The 14,344-nt window shown below is 39.7% G+C and overlaps 2 protein-coding genes across 2 annotated transcripts; both read right to left on the reverse strand.

The window, feature by feature from the left end:
- Positions 1-596: 596 nt before the first annotated feature.
- kcna1a (potassium voltage-gated channel, shaker-related subfamily, member 1a) lies at positions 597-8,035 on the reverse strand. The gene is made up of 2 exons (XM_065291886.2): positions 6,923-8,035; positions 597-6,359 (listed from the first exon to the last, which is right to left on the reverse strand). The coding sequence occupies exon 2, from the start codon at positions 6,153-6,155 to the stop codon at positions 4,677-4,679; it is 1,479 nt and encodes a 492-aa protein (XP_065147958.1). The 5' UTR covers positions 6,156-6,359; positions 6,923-8,035; the 3' UTR covers positions 597-4,676.
- A 957-nt stretch (positions 8,036-8,992) lies between these two features.
- kcna6a (potassium voltage-gated channel, shaker-related, subfamily, member 6 a) lies at positions 8,993-11,828 on the reverse strand. Its single transcript, XM_065291885.2, has 2 exons — positions 10,006-11,828; positions 8,993-9,478 (listed from the first exon to the last, which is right to left on the reverse strand). The coding sequence occupies exon 1, from the start codon at positions 11,446-11,448 to the stop codon at positions 10,024-10,026; it is 1,425 nt and encodes a 474-aa protein (XP_065147957.1). The 5' UTR covers positions 11,449-11,828; the 3' UTR covers positions 8,993-9,478; positions 10,006-10,023.
- Between the last annotated feature and the right edge of the window lie 2,516 nt (positions 11,829-14,344).

The following is a 14,344-nucleotide window of genomic DNA, read 5'->3' on the forward strand; positions in this document are numbered from 1 at the left end:
CTCTATTTAAAGACTATTACACGAGTAGTTACACGAGGAAGTATGGTGGCACAAAATAAAACAAATAAGCGATTTTTTGAAGCAGATAAAAAATGAGAACTATATCAGTGCGGTATATATTGATGATGTTACTGTGCCAAGTGTTCTTCCGCCATACAATATAGTTCTCATTTTTTATCTGCTTAAAAACAGACGCCACGTTTTATTTTGTGCCACCATACTTACTCGTGTAACTACTCATGTAACAGTCTTTAAATATGAAAAACGTGGAAGTGTTTGGTGGCTTTTAAATTCATCCCTGTTTGGATCCTAAGGAATGAATGGGGCTAGGCTAAATGCTAACACATTCACGAAATGCTGTGCAAAGATAAAGTGCACGCATTAAATATAGATAGGCATGTATTAATTTGTCTAAGTTGAGGTAAGAACATAGTAATATATTGAAAAAAGGTGTTGTTTTCCTTTAAGCATACTATATCCATGGAAAGTGACATTTACAACAATTTCTGAAACATTTAAAACATTTACATATATTTATAGCAATAGATCTCTAAAAACCAATTAAGTCTCCAAAAACCAGTAACGTACACCTGACAGCTGATAATTAAAAATTTATTGATTTAGATGTATGATCAAATCAAATCTGACATAATAAACAAAAGAACCCTTGCATAGATCACAGACCATGCCGTTGTCAATGTACGACAAGTTAAAACATTGTAGCGCAAAATTGGGATAATGAAGACACAAAACGTACAGAAACATGAGGAGTTTTACCAAATGTACATGAAACAAACATTTACATGAAGCCATTAACATAACCCTGTAGCTGAGATGGTCTGCACTTTATTTTGGCTGTATTATGGCAATCCTGGATCCTGAATTAAATGTTTTTAAATGCATCACTAGCATGAAATTTCCATCGGCAATATCTATCATTCAGTATCCAGAAAGCAGGAAATCACAAATAAATAAACAAGCATACAAACTCAATACATTCTGATCTCCGTAGTTTAAATAACGTCCCCAAACAAAAGATAACATAAATAACATTGTCGTATAAATGATGAAGATGGCTTTAGGAACGAATGACAGCAAGGGCTTAAAAATGATGCAACCGGAATATAGTTGATCCTCAGTTTTGAAAGGCTAAGCACATGCAGTCTTCCATACACCATGCAGATTTTTGCAATTGCTAGGTTGCTGTTGAGTTTTGGTTGGCGGTATGGTGTTTGGTTATTACAAAAAAGTACAATGTACAGTACGTTTTCGATGCTAATGCCATTTATTGTATTTTATTTCGTGAAATCGATAAAACAAGCTATAGTCTTCCTATATATTTGTAATGGCTTGTCTTACGGACCCATTCGTGAGTCTACCGCAGTTTTATCGAGGGCATGGGTTCTTTAAAGCACAGTTATCTATAGTGCCATATGAACGCAACATGGTAATATAGCTAGACGAGGCCACGCAGGTGAAGAAAAATAAGTATGTTTGCAACATCCTTCAAAAGGCCACAACCTGGGAAAATTCCTCAATTTTTGACAACCTGCCTTTACATTGGGTAACGGATATGATGGCACATCACTTTCTTGAAGTAATACTGTATAGTTTTTACTTAACTGCAGTGTATTTTCTACGTTTTGCTTTTTAAAAAATAAAATTTGATTTTGTTGTTGTTAGGAAATTCTTAATAATGCAAATGTATGATACAAACGTGCATGTTATAGATTGACATGTCAGAGACAGAACTGATCTGATCCAGCCATCATTTACTGCGTATAAACCTCAGATCAGAAACTAAAGAAACTTCTAAAAGCTTAATTTGATTTAAAGGATGGACAACACTTCTGAGAACTGGATGTCTGTTATGTTTTGCGTTTCTGTTATATCCAAAGTACATTTATACACTTGCAAACACATCATCATTCCTCTTGCAAGATAATAGCTTTAAATCCGCATTTTTCTCTAGAATTTGCCACAGCCCTTGGTATATGGTGACAAAAAAATGTATTATGGACAATCCTGTAAATCCTGAAATTGCTTTGATTCATGGTACAGTTGTTTTATATATAAGATTATGCATAGCACCATAGGGTTTAACAACAATTCACAATTCGTTATTCAGTTAAATTACTGAGCTGTTGTCGTAAGAAAAAATATAAAGCATGTTTCAAGGTTGACACATCATTGATTTTTGTTTACTCGACCCATTCATTTCAGTTTGCATTAAAAATGAAACAAGCACTGGTATGAATTATAAACAAAAACTGACGGATAAAACCCTGAACAGTGCTTATTGGCACAAAACTGACTAAAGAAATTATTAAACTCATATAGTAGTACAGGTAAAATAATGCAGTTTGCCTATCACACCTCAATGATCGATAAAGATCGCATGACCCGACTAACTTCACTCATTTCACTTTCTAAAACAGTGATTTGTTTCTAAATTTTTAAAAATAATTCTTTCAATTTAATATAAAATGAAGGAGCCCTATCCATCAGAATGGCCCAGTCAGTTTACATCAACATCATCACGTGCTTTCACATTAATGTTTAGTCCATCAATACTCATTACATCATCCGCTAAGTCTATAAATTCAATTAAGTCTGCATTAAATTTACCAACATGTAATGTAATGCACTGGTAGCCTATTGATAACTACACCAAGGAGGGTGATGGCCTAACACAGTCTAGCACTTGAAAAACCAAATAAACCCTAATTTACTATGACATACCCTGTGGTATAGGAAAGTCTGTGCTGTTATCTCTCGCGTCACGTATGTCTGTCTTGAAAAGGGACAAAAACAAACCGAAATAACTGTTGATTGTGCTTAGCATGGAAGCATGGTTACCGATGCGAGGGTCAGGGGTGGTTGCATTGTAGCATATGTTTTAAGTGCTTCGAAAAAAGGCTGATTCTGGGGTACTGTAAGTGTATTATTTCTAACGTATCACACTTCACAGGCTGTGATATTCTGCTCTGCAGTGAGCTGTGCGTTAACCTCACTGAGGTAGACTTTTTATTTATGGCACAACTTAATTAAACCACGAACAAAGGCAGATTCGAAACTCTAAAACGTTCCCTTGTTTGAACGTCTTGCAAAGTTTTCGTATTCAAGCTCGGCCGTCGCATGAAAATGGCGATTTTGTGCCTGACGTTTCACGTTAATGAAATAAAGAAAGCAAAAATGAAATGCACTCGGTTTACACTGTAACGACCAGCCTCAACGTACATTACGACAGTCCGCTTGCCTGCCTAAAACTCAATCAGAGGCACTTTTCATCTGTCGGGTTGCTGAGAGGGTTAAAGGCACTAGCAACTAATATGAGTAACTCTGGCGTGTTTTCTTTAGCATCCTGCTAAATGAAGCAATCTGAAAATGATCCATAATGTCCTAAATTCGATCGCAAAATGGAAGCATGAAGTCTATAACTGCCTGCTGTTTTCTTTTCGAGAGGATGCCCATGCTCTAAGTTAAAGTCATTTCTAACAGGTGCGCTTTTTGTATGATTATATGCATTTCGATAGTATCTCGATAGCAATTTTTCTGCGTCTTTGTCTACGTTTTAGATCGAAAAGTTTGCATCCCGGCATTGGGGCTTGCATATATATTTTGTCACATTTCAGAAAAAGTCGGGAATCGCACTCCCTCGGTTTCCCTGATCGCAACGACGACACCCTTATGAGGTATCTTATTTGCAACAAGCTGTATTATACCGATGGCATGCATTAAATATACTAGGATACACAGTACCTTAGTCGATTAGGCCATAATGCAGTTTCTTTTGACATGCTATGATATCGTTAAGATTCTGTTTCCTGTAAGGTTAAACATTCAGTTTTTTAAATACATTGAAATAATAACATCTCAAATCATGACACACTAGTGCACTTTTCATGGCAGCAAATGAAAGGTTAGAGATGGAGGGGTGAGAGAGAGAGAGAGAGAGAGGCTGATGGAAATGAAAAAAAAAAAACGGAAGAAAACCAAAATAGGAGCAAATGTCCTATCGTCATGAGGTAATGCGTCAGGCATGCCACTATCAAAATGAGGATAATCTAAACATGCTAACTGTGAGGCTCTTCTTTCGGCATTGTGCTGTCTTATATCTAAAGGGCATGGCAATTGATCACTTGGTGATATCTAAATTACAGCATCTGCTGGAAAATAGCAGCAATGCGGATGTCCATGGGCCGATGACCTTGGCCTCCGTAGCATCCCAGCAGGAGATACGTCTTGTTCATAAGGTGCTTTGCTGGTCAGTTGATATCGAAGACCACCTATCCACGAGGCGTCCACCAAACGCTGCAGATGTCTCTGCATATCTTTCCAAAATGCAGCGTGCAGCCGAAATGTAATCTGCAGTCCATGCGTGATGGTTTTATAATCACATGAGAGTCGTCTGCGAGGGGCAGCCGTCATGAGTCCTTCAATGCCTGCGGACATTAGCTGGGTGTGCGTGTGTGTTTTTTTTTTTTGCATCATCCTCTTTGAAAATGTATTGGACTAACTGTATACTGAATGATCTGCATCATGTTTTGGTCTGTTATTTTGCTTTCGTCTGCATTGTAGAGATTTTCGCATTGCAAGGGCTCACACAAGAGGAGGTAAGGTAAGCATTCGTATGTGAGTGAATCTTCAACTGTCCCACACTTGCATTCTGAGCTCTAGACGTCGGTTAGCAGCTTACTTTTGTTAACACAGTTCTGATTAGCGATAGTGCAGTTTCCAGTTCTGAGATTGGCTTCTCTGAAGTTGTCAATGCTGTTGTTTATGTCTCCGTCTATCTCCATGTACTCGGACTTGCTGACGGTGGAGGAGCTGCGGCGGCTCGAGTTGGAATCGGATGCAAGGTTAGGATTGCTCACTGTGAGGAGCTGCGCTTGCTCCTCGCCTTCGGTTTCCCTGTGGTAGAAATAGTTAAAGTTGGATACGATTACAGGCACAGGAAGAGCAATGGTCAGCACGCCGGCGATGGCACACAGGGAACCCACAATCTTGCCCCCTATGGTAACCGGCACCATGTCCCCGTAGCCCACGGTGGTCATGGATACGACAGCCCACCAGAAGGCATCTGGGATGCTGCTGAAATGGGACTCTCTTTCTTCGGCCTCTGCAAAATAGACAGCGCTGGAGAACAGTATGACACCGATGAAGAGAAAGAAAATGAGCAATCCAAGCTCCCGCATACTGGCTTTTAGGGTCTGCCCTAAAATCTGAAGGCCTTTCGAGTGCCTGGAGAGCTTAAAGATTCTAAACACCCTGACCAGACGAATCACCCTGAGGATGGCCAGCGATGTTGCCTGCTCCCCCTTTCCTTCTTTCCCATCAGGATCTTCTGCTAACTCGGTGCCCAGTGTGATGAAATAGGGTATGATGGCCACGATGTCAATGGTGTTCATCATGTTCTTAAAGAAGGCCGCTTTGCTCGGGCACGCAAGAAACCGCACTATCAATTCAAAGGAGAACCAGATTATACAGAGGGTCTCTATAATGAAGAAGGGATCGGCTAGGATGTTTGGTTTGAAGTAGAAGGTGGTGTTCCCTATGATTTGTTCGCGTCCCCTCGGGTCCGCTTTCAGTTCAGGTAAGGTCTCCAAACAGAAAATGACAATGGATATCAAAATGACCATAACAGAAACAATAGCGATTCCTCTGGCCGGTCCCGAGCTCTCGGGGTGCTCAAACAGAAGCCATATCTGCCGTTGAAACTCTTTCTCCGGTAAAGGCCTCTCTTCCTCGCGGATGAAGCCCTCGTCTTCACGGAACCTTTCCATCGCCTCTGCGCCAAGTTCATAGAACTTAATCTCCTCCGAGAACATATCCAACGGGACGTTCGCCGGCCTTCTTAACCTCCCCCCGGACTGATAAAAGTAGAGAATGGCATCGAAACTCGGACGATTTCTGTCAAAGAAATACTCATTTCTCAACGGGTCGAAATACCGCATCCTTTTCTTTGGGTTACCTAACAGAGTCTCTGGAAACTGGGCGAGAGTTTTGAGCTGCGTCTCAAAGCGTAGACCGGATATATTGATGACCACCCTTTCGCAGCATTCGTGATCATCATGGTCAGGGGGGTACGTGTCCTGCGGATGCCCCGGCACGGCAGAAGTCTCGTCCATGTGGTCCCCGGCCACGACTGTCATCCTGCAGGTCAAAGTCACAGCTCTGCAGGAATCGCAGTTAATTTAATTGAGCAGACATCCAATCGCCCTCCCAGGGGTGCTGCTTTTCTCCCTTTCTCAAATGTATCTTGGGTATCCCTGGGTAGGGTTTAACTTGATCTTTCCTCAGCGTGGCCCCACTGCGGTTGTCATCGCTCCTCTCAGCTGCATCCGCTACGGCCGCCTCTGTCACCGAGTCAGAGAAAAATGGATCGAACAGCGGCAAAATTTGCCAGCTCAGCAAGTTCACAGTAGTTATTTATTTATTATTTACTTATTGTTCTGTGCATTAATCGCATACGCGTGCAGCCTTAAGGGCAAATTCTGCATCATTACACTTAGTTATATTATTCGTAAAAAGATTTGACAGGACAGTGTCACTTTTGCTCAAACACAACATGCATGCAGTCTTAATTCACATGCTACACTCTTAGAAATAAAGGTTCCAGATTCGTTATATGGTTTCATAAAAAAAACTATTTTATGGTCTAAAGGACCTTTTTGTTGTACTAAAGCTTCTATTAAGTGAAAGGATCTGCAGACTATAAAAGGTAAGAAATTGTTGTTTTGCTGAAAGAGAACAAGAAATGGCTCTTCTATGGCATTGCTGCAAAGAACCCTTTAGTTTTAAGAGTGTTAGCATATTTGAATAGGAAACACAATGCTTAGGCATAAGTTTGAGTAAATAGGCTAACGGTTCAAAAAGCACATAGACTTTTACATAAGACTGATGTAGTTTTGATGCTTACCTCGTAACTGAAGGAATGCGGGTTTTGCTGTATAAATTTCTTTTCAAATTAATCTTCACATCTTCGTACTTTCTCTAACTGTTTTCTTGCGGTCCACGCGGCACATATACCTCACATCCTTAGTGCTTATTAAAGACATTCTTCAGAAGATGCTATGATAAAATAAAACATCTCTTGGAAAAATAGTCACATTCAGTATAAACGAGTAGTGCTAAAAGACAAAAATCGTAAAGAGAGGATGAAAAACAACGCGAAGCCGCAACGTCCTCCCATGCGCTCGTGCTCGCGCGGCGGCACCTCGGCGTAAATGGCTTATGCTGCATGAGAAACAGTAATGCTGCAGCTCAGCTCAGGCGGGAGATACATTAAGGGGGCAAAAGCGAACCATACCATTTCCAGACATCACTGCATCAGCAAAATTTTCCTCTTACGAGTAGACAAGATGACGAGCGGTCGGTTTTATCCGGACACACTGACATGGGGCTATAGAGGCGAAAGGCTTCTTAAAGGGGGTGAATCGATCAGGGAGAAGGAATAATTCCTTAAACATGCTCAACATATTGTTGCACTGTATTGCACATGGGAGAGAGAGAGAAAGAGAGAGAGGGGGTAGGACAGTAGGAGAGCCGTGGAGTGGGATGGGGGAGGGGTTCGACGCAATGCAGACCGGTTGTGCTAACGCGTGTGGCCGTGAGTGCTGGTCCACGCATTGCGCGAGAGCACTTATGTGCCAACACTGGCGCAGTATCTGATTCGCCGGGCACTTTTAACTGTTCTCTGACCACAGTAACCCATAATCACAATAATGAGAAGACTTCTCTGAAGTGATTTTCTGCGACGAGGAGACTTTTCCACAGCAGATGAGTTGCACATGTCCACGCGTGTCGTTTGAGAGTGTATCAGAGAAAAGCGTCGCGTGGGGGTTGGATTATTTATAGAAGCATGTGGGTGTGTGTACGCGGAGTAGTTTCAGCACCATGGACGGCGCTCTTTGCAGAAAACCCTTGATGATGTGCATTTTTTAAAGTAGTAATTTTCGTTTTATAATCGTATATTTTTGATTGATTACTTTATTGTAGTTTTACTTTATTGTCTTTACGTAAATCAGCAGTAGTTTTGCTAACTAAAAAATGTATCTTATGGTAAAAAAAACATGACTAGTAGGCTATAGTTAAACCATGATTACTACAAAAGAACCTGGTTACTGTGAAAAACTATTGTTATTTTTCCTAAGTTGTGTTAATGGGGGAACACTTTCTATTTTCGTACACAGATTTATCAAGGATGTACCCTAGTCTATTGATCTAGTCTTTCTGTCTTATAAAGTGTTTGGCTGTTCGGCCTGCGTGTTTAGGGATGGTATAATACATCCCTTAAATTACATTAACAATAATAGATTTTCCTCTGTCTGGACAGTGATGTGTCCTATAATACACCAATAGATGGAGCCCAAACACCGTCAATCGTTACCATAATGGAAATCATTTTGTAATTATTAATGCAGATATACTGCCGTCAGGGGAAATTAAATAAATATAAACATCTAACAAACATATAACCCAAATATATAATTTGTGAGGGAAAAGATTGGCAGTCTATATCCTCATTAAAATCTAATCGACCAGTTCTCATTTTTGCACACAAATCAAGAACTGATGTCCATCAGCCAGGCAGAGTATGCAGTGAGCTCTTAACAGCTAAATATCATGAATAAGAAATGGACAGCCCCTTCCTCTCCTCAATTTGCCGTTCAATGACTTCCCCCCGTATGTGTACTTTGCTGGTTGCCAGTGATAATAGTTCAGTCAAGAAAAATGCAGCAGCAGTCATTAATCAGAGCTGTTTAAAGTGTCATAGCTCCCACCTGACATACATTATTTATGTAGCAGGATTTCAGTTATGTAAGTATGGTTTTCATCCTGCTATGCTTGTTAAATTGACAATGGCCAATTAAATAATAGAACAGTACTTCTGATCATTTGAATATATTATTCACATCAGCAATCTATCATTTTGCATCACTTCCTATAAATAGGCTACTACAAAACTTCAAACAAAGTTTGACTGTGAAAATGACAATATATTTATTTATCAAAAATAAGTTAACAGTTCATACTTTCATAGGGTGTTAGAAAAATAAAGTTTTCATATGGTCTGAAGCTGTCTTGTGGGCTGGTTAACTAGACAAAATGTTGATGTCACATGATATCCCAAAGTAAAACCTCTATTGTTGTGCACTATCAAGACAAGAAGCCCACTCAACAGATAGCATCAGACCATGCGTTTTCTTATTAAATCCAATAATTACATTAATTCCTGAGCAAATGCAACAATTGCAGAATAACCCCTATGACAGTTTATAGAAAAGCCACAAGGCTGAGCTTATTATCTATTACAGCGCATAAAAGCCTTAAACATGGCTTACAATAATGTACAAATTATGTGTAAATTACATATTACAATATATTACAAAAATGATTAAATGCACACGTTTACAAAAGTCACAGAAACCTTAAAAAAAATGCCACAATAGTTTCTTCGTACATCTGCTGCATTCTGAAAAAAATAAAAAAACAATGATACAAATGACATGCGCTCATCACTAAATGTGACAGTTAATAGTTTACAACTATGGGTTTTAGGTACTTTAAACAGATCCCTAAATAAGCCGCACAGTGGCGCTCGATGTTCCCATAAAATGCACGTGAAAATGTTTTGCTGATTTTTTTATCTTTTATAAATATTTATTTTGAATTTTAATATTAATAATTTATTTTAAAATATCCCATTTAAAATAACAAATAAGAATACAGTAACATTCATAGCCTATAATAAATAAGTTCAATAAACAAAACACACTTTAAAAATGCAGCATTTTTGTCAAATCAACATATATTTTTATGCAACTTTAACTTAGTTTTTATAAGTTATGTCAACTATTTACATATAGTATGCCAAACCAAGTTGTTTTTACTATTATGCTGCATTTTTACAGTGCTGTTTCCGGTTGCCAAGCAACGCAGCAAAGTGACTTTTTATGGTATTTTTAGGAATAACCAAATAAAGAAATCATTCATACTTACATAAATGGTACTTTGTTTTTACACATCTGTGAACTTTCCCGTATATTCATCCACGTGACTGAAATTTAAGTAAGTCGATGGATTTACAGAGTCGTCATCTGAGTTATCTGTTTTAAAGAGAGAGGTTTTACTGTCGCTCTTATTGCACTCAGCCAGCGGCGGTCGACCGCAAGTCACGTGCGTGTACTCCACCTGCTCCTCTTCGTCTTTTTCTCGGTGATAAAAGTAATTAAAGTTGGACACGATAACCGGTACCGGCAGCGCGATGGTAAGAACTCCTGCAATAGCACACATCGATCCAACAATTTTGCCACCGATAGTGACGGGGTACATGTCTCCATATCCAACAGTAGTCATGGTTACCACCGCCCACCAAAACGCGTCCGGGATGCTCGTAAATGATGATTCCGGGTCATCCACTTCGGCAAAGTACGCCGCGCTCGAAAACAATATAATACCAATGAGCAGGAAAAATATCAACAACCCAAGTTCTCGCATGCTTGCACGCAGGGTCTGGCCGAGAATTTGGAGACCCTTGGAGTGCCGCGAAAGTTTGAAAATCCTGAAGACGCGCACCAAGCGGACAACTCGTAAAATAGCTATGGACGTGGCTTGTTGATTGTTGGACTCAACCTCGGCGAGGTCTAATCCCAAAGTTACAAAATACGGCATGATCGCTAATATATCTATAGTGTTCATGATGTCTTTGAAAAAAGCGTTTTTGTTTGGGCATGTGAGTAACCTTACAAGCAGTTCAGTGGAAAACCAAATGATGCACACGGTCTCCAACATGAAAAACGGATCCGTGAATGTGCTGAATCTTTCAATGGTTACGTTCAGCGCGATGTGGTTGTTAAAAACGTGCTCGTCCTCTCTAAACTGTGGCAAAGTTTCCAAGCAAAAGATGATAATGGATATCAGGATGACCATAACAGATATGATGGCGATCATTTTGGCTGGTCCAGAGCTATCGGGATACTCAAAAAGCAACCAGAGCTGACGCTGAAACTCATTGGAGGGCATCGGACGCTCGTCTTCTTTCGACAAACCCTCGTCCTCTTTGAAGTGCTGGACGACGTCCTCTTCTATCTCGTAAAATCGGATTTCATCCAAAAAAATTTCCACCGGCACGTTAATGGGTCGTCGGAGTCTCCCACCTGATTGGTAGTAGTACAGGATGGCGTCAAAACTTGGTCTGTTCCTGTCGAAAAAGTATTCATTCCTGTTTAAATCAAAGAATCGGATCCTTTTGCTCGGGTTTCCTAACAACGTGTTTGGGAATCGTTCGAGTGTTTTGAGTTGAGTTTCGAACCGTAGACCGGAAATGTTAATCGTGACCCTCTCGCACTCCTGGTCCGCGCGCTCCGCATCGCACAGCTCGTGGCACGGTGGTGCGGACTCCGCGGGCTCATCCTGGCTCATCTCTCGGGACAGCGCGGTCATTTTTGCCCCTCGAGCGTGGTTCTTGTTGTGCTTCCACGATTTCCCCCCACTCCACCAGTTTCTAGGGTCCGATAACTCCAGCCTGACGGCGAAAAAACCCTATTGTTGCTATTGAACACTTTAAAACTTTAAGCGGGTTTATTGTTGTAAGGGTATAGGAGTCATTCTGACATGGTGCTAAGCGCAGACAGCTCAAACAGATATAACAGTCACTGTGAGTGAGACAGTAAAGCCCACCCTGACTTTGATTGGCATGTTAAAGCTGCCTCGAGTCTTGAACTACCTATATAGTGGCACAAAGGTTTAAAGCTGTCATTTGAAGAAAGGATAGTATGTTGTATTTTATTCATATTCAGTAACACCAAATGTAATAATAAAATGTATTTATGAAATAAATGTTATGTTATTTAAACAAAGGCATATAAAATAAAGGTTTTAAAGGGTTTTTGCAATGCCATTAAAGAACAATAATTGGGTTTCCTTAAGAACCTTTAATTTCTTTAAAGAACTTTTAAAAGAACGGTTTGTGCAACAGAAAGTATAAGAACAAAAATATTTTGGGGTTATTTGCAACCCAGCGATCAAAGCAGGACGAACCATTAGGTTGTAATTAAAAAATTTCTGTGTTGTTTCAACCTAAAATGCTTGGTTGTTTTAACCCATTGTTGGGTCAAATATAAGCATTTTCTGACCATAACAGCCTGACCATTTTTTGGAAGTGTGCATCTTAATTTTGAACATTTTATTTACCACTCAAATTAGTAATTTTACTCTTATTTATTATTAAATTAAAAGTCTTCACACCGCAAACTCTCACACCTTTAGTATTGCTATGGACCTCTTGAACTGAACCCTGAAAGTGCTGGCTTGACTGACATCTGAGCACCCACAGAGGCAGTGGTGTAACAGGATATAATTAATATAACTAAGGCACCATGAAGAAAAGTGATCATGCATCCATCCATTCTATACCGCTTATCAGGGTATGCCAAGAAAGTAGCCCAAAAGCAGTCCATTACAGTTTTGTCTATTCAAATCTACAAACACCACTCAATTATAAAGCAATGTATGCCTCACTATAAATGCCCTGCAGGTTGCTTCAGAATAAAGCATCTGCTAAAAGCTTGTTTGTAAATATAGGCATACTAAAGACCTGTAGTGTTGTGATAAATAGCCCTGCAACTCAAAGTCAAGACCTCTGGTCATTTGTTAGCATACTGCAGACACTTATGTGCCATGTTTGTCAAACTGACATGCCAACATTGTCAGCTTCTGGAAGTTAGTTTTCATTATTTAACGTAATAAAAATGTTTACACATCTGGAATATTTAGATGTTTCTTCCAAAATATACAAAATTTCCCTAATAAGATATTGCTCTGAAGACTTTGCAGTGGCTTGTAAGTAGTCCACCTTGTATTTCTAATGGCATTGCATCTATTTAAAAAAAAAAAACGGAATATTAATAGGCCTGATAAATCAGCAAAGCACTTCCGAGCAATCAAAAGCGCAGAGTGATTGCTGGAGATAGACCCGATAAACAGGATGAGATGTGGAAACGCCAGGGATTCCTTGGAAAGGAAAATGCTGATTGTGAGTGATGTACCACCTTAAAAGATGGCAGTGAACATCCCAGCGGGATAAGATTTCGCCATTCCGTTCACACCCGAAACGGCAGCCCGGTATCCCTATAGGATCCTGGCTCTCATTCCACCTGAATGTAATGGCGTAACTGTACATCCACATAGAATTTCACATGTTTTCAGGCACTCCGATTTCAAATGACTTAAGATGCAACTGCTATCTGTGAAACTCATAATCGTCAATTAAAGTTACCCTCTGCTTCTGTGTGCTTGTGTAAATAAGAGCCCGAGAGTCTTTTCCGTGTCTAAATAAAGCTCAGATGAACTTACCCCCCTCTTTCTCCGTTTAGTTTTGCAGCTCGTGTTACAGACAGACAGACAGCTTAATACTTTCACCATCCAGCGCGTGTGATAGCCTACCTTAAAGAACGCCAGTGTGTGTAGTAGGACCGATTCGCACTCATTCACATATTAAATGCGACCCTGTCTGTCTATGGCTAAAGACTCTCTATAATTTTTTAGATTAAAATTCGATTTCAATCTTTGACACGACCTAACTCAATTATTATATAGGATGATTTATGTAGAAAACAAAAATTACTTTAGTAGGGTTTTCAGAGGTCACATAAGAGGTCAAATTTATGCTTAAAGTGATAGATTACCCTAAAATGAAAAGTTTGTTTGTGCCATTCAAAACCGCGGATATATTTAGCAGGATGTCTGTGTTGTTGTTATGACAGCAAATGAGAACTGAAGTTATAAAGTTCTAAAAAGTATAGAAAGCAAAATAAAGTACAATATAAATGAGTGATTCAACCGATAACACATTATTCAGACTGATATCTGTCGATAGTTTGGTGGTCATATTAACTTGCATTAAATTCTAAGGATTACATTTTTTTATAATATTTAGTCATATAATGACCTTTATACAACAGTTCTTTCTGGTTCTCGAATCTGATTGGCTAAGAGGCGTGCGATATTGTAGTGATAACGGCACAGTAACCGCTTCACCTTTCATATCATTCCGCCACCTAGTGAATGGAGGTCCTTTAAACAGGCTCATCTCTGAATGGAAAAACTGCACTCACACACGGACAAACACAAACGCGCTGTTTTTAAACACTCTCCGTGTGTCTCATTAGTTCACTAGCTCGTAAATCAGTCTGTGAATCCCCAATCGGAAGTTATTATTCCGTCAAAGATCAGCGCTCTTGGATCTTACGTTAAACTTAATGGGAGTAATGTCTTGTCACATCGTGTGGACGATTAACACTGGAAAGAGGGATGTAAACGATATTTTTTTTCTGGAGCA

Source organism: Paramisgurnus dabryanus, chromosome 23 (genome assembly GCF_030506205.2).
Source record: "Paramisgurnus dabryanus chromosome 23, PD_genome_1.1, whole genome shotgun sequence".
Taxonomy (NCBI): domain Eukaryota; kingdom Metazoa; phylum Chordata; class Actinopteri; order Cypriniformes; family Cobitidae; genus Paramisgurnus; species Paramisgurnus dabryanus.